This window comes from Lithobates pipiens, unplaced genomic scaffold, assembly GCF_037356315.1.
Source record: "Lithobates pipiens isolate NorthernLeopardFrog02 unplaced genomic scaffold, aLitPip1_a1.2 Scaffold_16, whole genome shotgun sequence".
In the NCBI taxonomy this organism is placed as follows: domain Eukaryota; kingdom Metazoa; phylum Chordata; class Amphibia; order Anura; family Ranidae; genus Lithobates; species Lithobates pipiens.
Window position 1 is genome coordinate 41,659,865 of NW_027507748.1, and position 8,321 is coordinate 41,668,185.

The window sequence follows — 8,321 nt, forward strand, 5'->3', positions numbered from 1 at the left end:
GTCTATACGGAGAGAACTTCTGTTTTTCTTGTTACATAGATATAGTCAGTCCAGTTCAGCCAATAGAAACTATACTAAACAAATACAGAACACTATACCCACAGTAAACCTAGGGGGTTATTTATGAAAGGCAACTCCACTTTGCAAATCCACTTGGAAGTGCAGCCCCTGTAAATCTGAGGGGTAGAAATAAGGGGAAGCTCTGCTGATTTTATCATCCAATCATGTGCAAGCTAAAATGCTGTTTTTTATTTTCCTCACATGTCCCCCTCGGATCTACAGCGACTTTACTTCCAAGTGCACTTGCGGTGCAAAGTGGATTTTCCTTTAGTAAATAACCCCCCTAGTATCATTGGGATGATTAGTGCTCCATCATTGGTGTCCTTGGGAGGAATAGTGCCTCATTATTGGGGTCCTTGGGAGGAATAGTGCCTCATTATTGGGGTCAGTGGGAGGATTTGTACCCCTTCGTTGGTGTAATTGGGAACAATTTTGCTCCTTTTGTGGGGTCAGTGGGAGGAATTATGCCCCATCATTGGTGTCAGTGGATGGAATAGGGCAGGGATATGCAATTAGCGGACCTCCAGCTGTTGCAAAACTACAAGTCCTATCATGCCTCTGCCTCTGGGTGTCATGCTTGTGGCTGTCAGAGTCTTGCTATGCCTCATGGGACTTGTAGTTCTGCAACAGCTGGAGGTCCGCTAATTGCATATCCCTGGAATAGGGCCTCAAGGGTCAGGTAAAAGAAGGTAAAGGGCCGCCCCTGGCTCGCAGTTTGGAGACCACTGATGTAGAAGTAGACAACCCACCCCTCAATAAAGCATGGACCAGTCTTCTCCAATGGGCAACTGGATTTTCTGTGAATTGACAATCTCTAGTGTTATTACTTATAAATGTGAATGCATAGTTATATTTTGTGCATTTAAGTCCTCCCTCCCTCCTCCTTCAACCTCCTGTTCAGTTTTGACCGCTACCCGCAGGTAAAGCACAAATCACAGCCCAATTTTGCAGCATTTTTTTTTCTTTAGTTTTTTTTTTTTTCCCCTGTGGCTGTGGTAAATGTAGGCCAGTGTACATGAAGCCTTGGGGTCGGTTCACACAGGGGCGACTTGTCAGGCGACTTAGCCGCCTGACAAGTCGCGTCCCGTTCTGTACAATGGAACCGTTCCAACTTGGAAAAAGATTCCTGTACGACTTTGGATGCAACTTGCATTGGCTTCTATAGAGAAGTCGTTTTCTAAGTCGCAGCAGCGGTCGTGTCCAGGTCGCCTGAGGCAGTGGCGCTGCAAGTCGTGCTGCCTCAGTGTGAACCGGACCTAAGCCTTTTCTGTGTGGCACAAGCCATTCTCATGACAATGTGCTTTTCCTTCAACTTGAAGCCTAGTGCCTAGAACTTGATTGGTCAGAGTACATTAACCACTTCAATACTGGGGGGCACTTTCGCCCCTTCCTGCCCAGACCAATTTTCAGCTTTCAGAGCTGTCACACTTTGAATGACAATTGCGCGGTCATGCTACACTGTACCCAAATTAAATTTTTATCATTTTTTTTTTCACACAAATAGAGCTTTCTTTTGGTGGAATTCAATCTTTGCTAAATAAATGAAAAGAGCTCAAAATTTTTGACATTTTTTTTTTAATTATTTTTCTTCACTGATGGGCGCTGATGAGGATTCACCGATAAATGGTGGTTATTGTAAGCTGCCAAGGCAAGCCATCTAGCAAATTTCTAAACATTTCGTAGTGAGCGACGGTTCTGGACATGTACAACCCGAGTGTTTTGTTGTTGGGTAAAACCCACAGAATTGTGACTTTTGAGCATGCGGGTACATTTCTATAGTGGTTGAAGGTTTTATTGATCCCTTTAAAATATTGTATGTCGTTTTTATCCAGCGTCAGTAAATGAAGTGTTTTGTAATGGAGGAAATGACCTCAGAATAAACTTGAATCCTCGGGAAATACAGACACGCCAGTCTGTCCAGCTTATTTCCACTGTGAGAGGTCAATACTTGGACCCGAGTATCAACCCAACATGTGAGTTCTGGTTGGAGAAAAAGAGCGTTCAAGGTGGGTAGTACTGTGCATTTATATGAAATGTGTCTAGGTTGATCTGCATATTTTTAATTTTAAATATTCCCAACCTGGATCTCTCTTACAGCCTGCTGCCGTTTTGCCCCTCAAGGGAGGAATAAAGCACTTCAAGCTATGTGCAGAAAGATCACAAGGTTTATTAGCTTAGCTAACTTAGAAGGGTTCACTTTCATTTTTACTGCTTGCCCTTCCTCCTCACACTGATGCCGCGTACACACGATCGGAAATTCGGCCAGCAAAAGACCGATGAGAGCTTTTCATCGGAAAATGCGACCGTTGGTCAGCCACGGTTTAAGCTCTCGGTATTGCAGAGGCCTTGGGGGGAGGGTGGGTTAGCTTGCCCGGATTTGCACTCCTATTATGTGGCGGCTCTTCTGTCCCATGCTCATAATTGGCTGGTTTCAGACGAGTCCAATGCGGCGGTGGTCCTGGAAGCGGCGTGGTTGGGGTCGTATGAGGCACTAAGACACTTGGTGTATCGCGGTCTACGAGCCCCCTTTCTTCTTACTGCTGCAATGAGGGCGGTTATAAGGGCATGGAAGGCTGCCAATCTGCTGCGCCCCATACCCTCGGGACACATCTCCCCGCATAGTCCTCTTTGGTTCAACCCGAATTTACCGGAATTTGGCTCTATTCCCGACCCTAGTGTATGGGCAAGCAGGGGTATCAAATATATTGATCAACTCTGTGTTGAGGGCAAAATACAGACCTTTGATAGGCTGAAACAACAGTATACACTGCCCAACTCACACTTATTCAGATACTTACAACTTAATCATGCCTTTCGAACGCAGTTTGGAAATGCCCCTGTCGCATTTTACACCTCAAGGTTGGAATCTCTGCTCCGAGATGTTGATCTGTCCAAACCGTTGTCTGCTATCTACAAGGTGTTACTCCCAGGTGTCCATACCGGTTTGGAACTCCAAAGGGCAAGGTGGGAAGCTGATTTTCCCTCCTTGGATACGGAGGACTGGGAAGATGTATGGGAGTATCCTTTTCTACAGTTAGTGTCAGCCAGAGATAGATTGGTGCAATTCAAAATAGTACATAGGGTATATTACACTCCGCAACGTCTTCACAGAATCTATCCATCTGTCCCTGATTCTTGTTGGAGATGCAACTCACTTTCGGCGGATTTCATACACATGTTCTGGAGCTGTCCTCAGATAGCTGGGTTCTGGGTGGAGGTGACTAATTTTATTCTGGCGGTTACCACCGTTAACATACCTTTATCGGTCGAGATATGCCTCTTAGGACTGGTCGAGCCGCTGGCTCCACGCCGAGCGCTCAGAACACTCCTGGGCTTATTGCTGTACTATGCCCGTAAGTCGATTGTTCTCAAATGGAAGGCCCCGGTAGCCCCCTCTATTAATTTTTGGAAGCACTTAGTAAATACGGCCCTCCCTCTTTACAGGGCCACCTACCTTTCGCGAGGCTGTGGCACTAAATTTCATAAAATATGGGGCATTTGGACGGAGTCGCGTGACACCAACGCTGACTTGAATCCGGACTGATGGAGTTTCATTAATGCTTAATGGAAGAGTTCTGAGCTGTGTGATATTCATGTATCCCTGGGTCATTATTAAGTGGGCAATGGGGGATTGGTAGGTGAAGGGTGATGCTTGCATATTTTTTCCTGGGTCTGAGTGTGGACTGCGGTGGAGCATGGGCAAATTAAGTAACTGTCCTGAGTAATGTGCAGTGGTGCTGGAGTGTACAGGGGGAAGGGGGGTTCCTCTTTTTATTTTTCTGTTTGGAGACACACGCCGGTGGCGGTGTGTCGGGTGGGGGGGAGGGGAGGGTTATTTGGTTGTTCCCTGATTGTTTGACTCAGGGGGGTTTTGTAGTAATCAGCCTGGGTATGCCCAATAGGCTGTAGGTTGTTTTATTGTTTACTTGCAAATTAATAAAAATAATTTCTAAAAAAAAAAAAAAAAAAAAAAAAAGAAAATGCGACCGTGTGTACGCTCCATCGGACTTTAGCTGGCCGAATTCCCGCCAGCAAAAAGATTGAGAACACGTTCTTAACTTTTCGGTCAGAAAAAGTTTTGATCGTCTGTATAAATTCCGATGGCAAAATTCCTACGAATGCAGGTTCTCAGTTTTTCGGTCGGACAAAGTGTGATTGGATGTTCCGATCGTCTGTAGCAATGCCGACGCGCAAAATTCCTACGCATGCTCGGAAACGATTTGACGCATGCTCGGAAGAATCGAACTTCATTTTCTCGGCTCGTCGTAGTGTTGTACATCACCGCGTTCTTGAAGGTCCAAAGTTCAGAGAGCTTTTGTGTGACCGTGTGTATGCAAGACAAGCTTGAGCGGAATTCCATGGGAAAAACCATCCAAGATTTTTCTGATGGAAAATCCACTCGTGTGGTGTCATCCACTCGTGTGTTTGCAGCATTAGAGCCTGGTACAGATGCGTTTCTCTTCAATCATACAGTTTGTAATGCAAAACAATGGGATAAAGGAATACTCCTGAACTATGTTTTATCTTATGGATACTGTGAAATTGTGTGAATGCATCAATGTAGTGCATGTTATCTCAGCTTGCAGAGCTTGGATTCATTGAATGAGTTTACCAAAAAAATGTAAATATTGCAAAATATACAGCCTCATGCTACAAAACTAAGCTCCGTTTTATGCTGAATAAACTAAATAATTAATGTATCTTAAATTAAAAATTATCTTTTAGATACATTTTTTTTTAAACATCTAAATAAAATCGATTTTAAATAAAAAAAAAAATGCATAAAGGGCTGTGCAAACTGTTGGCACTATATAAAATCCTGTATTAAAATAATACTCATAATAATGAAGTTAAAAAACCTTCCGTGGGCAGCATCCCCCCCCCCCCAATAGTTACCTGAGCTCCCTCTCAATCCAACGATGTGCACGAGAGCATCGGCTATCCTGGGACTCATTACAAGCTGCTTGCTCTGGGGGCACTTGGCAGAAGGGAGGGGCCAGGAGCTCCAGCGGGGGGACCCAAGAATAGGAAGATTGGTGCTGCTCTGTGCAAAGCCGCTGCACAGAGCAGGTAAATATAGTATGTTTGTTTATTTAACCACTTACAGTTTTACATTGGCTGTTTGAAGGAGTATATTATTATGGAAGCAGCTAGCTGCCATAACCTCGGTATCTCCTTCAGCGGGCGGTCTGCTACAAGATAGTTGTGGTCTCAGTGGCAGAGGGACCCTCCCGCTGCAATCTGGTGCCCTCCGCTGCGATCCAGAGCCGTCCGCAGCGGCGATCGGATCCTTTGATCTACATGCTGGGTATGAAGACGAGTGAGAGGAAGATGGCCCCTGTCCGTCTCCATACCATTACAGGGCGGAAGCGATGTCAAAATGTCACTTCCACCCACAGCTCTTAAAGGGTTTTTTTTATTTATTTTTTTTATTGCATTTAAGTGTAAATCTGAGGTCTGACCCCCGATCTCGTTTTTAAGAGGACCTGTCATGCTTTTTTCTATTAATAGGAATAAAAGTGACAATTTTTTATTTTTTTTATAAACAGTGCAAAAATAAAATGTAAAATAAATAAGAAAATTTTATTTTTTATTTTTTTTAAACGCTCCCCATCGCGACGAGCTTGCGTGCAGAAACGAACGCATATGTGAGTAGCACCCGCATAGGAAAATGGTGTTCAAACCAGACGTCGGGTATCACTGTGATCGGCAAGAGCAATAATTCTAGCCCTAGACCTCCTCTATAACTCAAAACATGCAACCTGTAGAATTTTTAAATCGCCTATGGAGATTTTTAAGGATAAAAGTTTGTCGCCCTTCCACGAGCGGGAGCAATTTTGAAGCGTGACATGTTGGGTATCAATTTACTTGGCGTAACATCATCTTTCACAAAACAAAAAAAAAATTGGGCTAACTTTACTGTTTTACTTTTTAATTCAAAAATGTGTATTTTCTCCCAAAAAAAAGTGCAAGACCGCTGCCTAAATACGGTGTGACGGAAAGTATTGCAACGACATTTTACTCCCTAGGGTGTTAGAAAGAAAAATGTATACTGTTTGGGGGTTCCAAGTCATTTTCTAGAAAAAAAACAAAACTGTTTTTAACTTGTAAACAACAAATCTCAGAAAGAGGCTCGGTCCTTAAGTAGTTAATAAAAGGCAACATTTTTTTTTTTTTATCACTTTAATGCTGCGCGATTAATGTACTATCCAACAGTTTTATTTATTTATTGATTTATTTTTTAATTAAAGTGATGCTTATGTTTAGTGACCTTTTGTCCAATGTATTTATTACATTTTTAAAACATTTTGTATTCTTTTTAATTATATTCATATCAGAGGACCAAAACAGTCCACCAGAAGACACAGAGAAGTTTGTTTTCATCCAGTGCAGTGCCTCTGGCAATAAGAAATTCCTGATCACCTGGAACAATGAAGGACAACCTGTAAGTCGGGAAGACATAGTGAACAAAACCGGAAACCTAATCACAGTGACAAGTACACTGAAACACACCGTGTCTTCATTGCCTGCTGACCGCAGAATCATTTGCAACATAACACTCGGTAGGATTACCAGGGGTGACATTGTATTTTCTTTTTTTTTTTTATGTCCTAGTGAGTTATGGACATAACAGGAAAGTTAGAAATTGTCATTGTAACTTTTTATTCGTGCACTTGGTGAGTTCGTGTCGGTGTTCTGTCAGAATCTGCGACCTGTCAGATTAGGTAATGGAAGGGATGTTCTATCAGTACGCCACAATGGTCATCTTGGTACACTTCCCCGCAGTAAACCTGCAGTCACACGGCGACAGCAGACATCTTTTTACACCAGACGAGGATGCGATTTTAAAAATTTCTTTGCATGTTGAAGGACTTTTTTCTTGCTTTTTGCACGATTATTTTGCACTACCATTTTTTTTCACTAGTAGTTGCATGACACTTGTTTAAGATTTATTAATCAGCATTTTTGTGCACAATTGTAAAATAATCTTTTGTTGTTTATCTTTGTTTATCGGGTACCTGTGTGTATTTCATCAGAAAACATATAGACAGCATCACACAGTCATATACACGGCAAACCAGCACCCACACTCATATATAGCATGTAATAAGAAATACCAGTATCTACACTGGATTTATAAGTAATACATTTTCTGTTAAACACGCACACAAGTAATAAGAAATAAGCAAACAAACACCGACATTGGATATATAATTGCTAAACACGTATAGTTTTTCTAAATGATCTTAAAGAGGGATTCCTCCCAAAAAAAAAAATATTAAAAGCCAGCAGCTATAAATACTACAGCTGCTGACTTTTAATAAATGGACACTTACCTGTCCCGGGTTCCAGCGATGCCGAGGCCGATCGACCGCTCAGGCCTCGGCTGCTGCCGCCGCCATTCGAGGTGAGGGAATCAGGAAGTAAAGCGAATCGGCTTCACTTCCCGGTTCCCTACTGCGCATGCGCGAGCCGCGCCGTGCAATAGGAGATCTCCGCGCTGTCACTGGGACCCGTGTGTGTCCCAGCAGACAGCACGGCAGGGCAGGAAATGGTGTAGACTCCCGTGGGAGTCTATGCCCATGAGTGGGTGAAAATACCTGTCTTTGACAGGTATCTCCACCCCCCTCCCCCCTGAAAGGTGTCAATTGTGACACCGGAGGGGGGGAGGGTTCCGATCAGCGGAGGTTCCACTTTAGGGTGGAATCCCGCATTAAGACACTTATTTGTACGCACTTAGATGCATAAAAATAGGGTTCTAGCGCCAAAGCTTAATTTTAACCTCGTATGTCTTCTTCCCGACAAGGTCCGGCAGCGTCTGCCGGGCCTTCACAGCGCATGCGCCTGCTGACACCAGCGGCTGCATTCAAAGTGAATATCTCCTAAACCGTACAGTTTAGGAGATATTTATTTTTCTTACAGGAAAGCCTTATTATAGGCTTACCTGTAGGTAAAAATATATATAAAAAAAAGGTTATACAACCGCTTTAATCTTTGAAAATTCAGTTTTAGTAAATCAACCCAATGGACTCCACCCTTAACCATGAATGAAAAAGTATTTACAAAATTCCTATGAGCCCAATAATGAGCCTGAACGTTTCTTACGAATTGCAGATCTCATGTCAAGCTTTAAACTATGTGTACTGCCAACTTCTTGCTCAGTTTTCAGCTTTAAAGCGGGGTTCCACCCTAAAGTGGAACTTCCGCTCATCGGAACCCCCCCTCCGGTGTCACGTTTTGGCACCTTTCCGGGGGGAGGG

General features: G+C 43.3%; 1 protein-coding gene across 2 annotated transcripts in view; it reads left to right on the forward strand.

The window, feature by feature from the left end:
• Positions 1-8,321, forward strand: part of LOC143981729 (OX-2 membrane glycoprotein-like) — a 46,591-nt gene that overhangs the window by 20,128 nt on the left and 18,142 nt on the right. The window contains exons 3-4 of one of the 2 annotated variants that reach the window (XM_077479778.1): positions 1,893-2,066; positions 6,399-6,623. In XM_077479778.1, coding sequence (XP_077335904.1) covers positions 1,893-2,066; positions 6,399-6,623 — 399 coding nt within the window. The remainder of the gene's footprint in view (positions 1-1,892; positions 2,067-6,398; positions 6,624-8,321) is intronic. The other variant, XM_077479779.1, reaches the window with a different exon arrangement.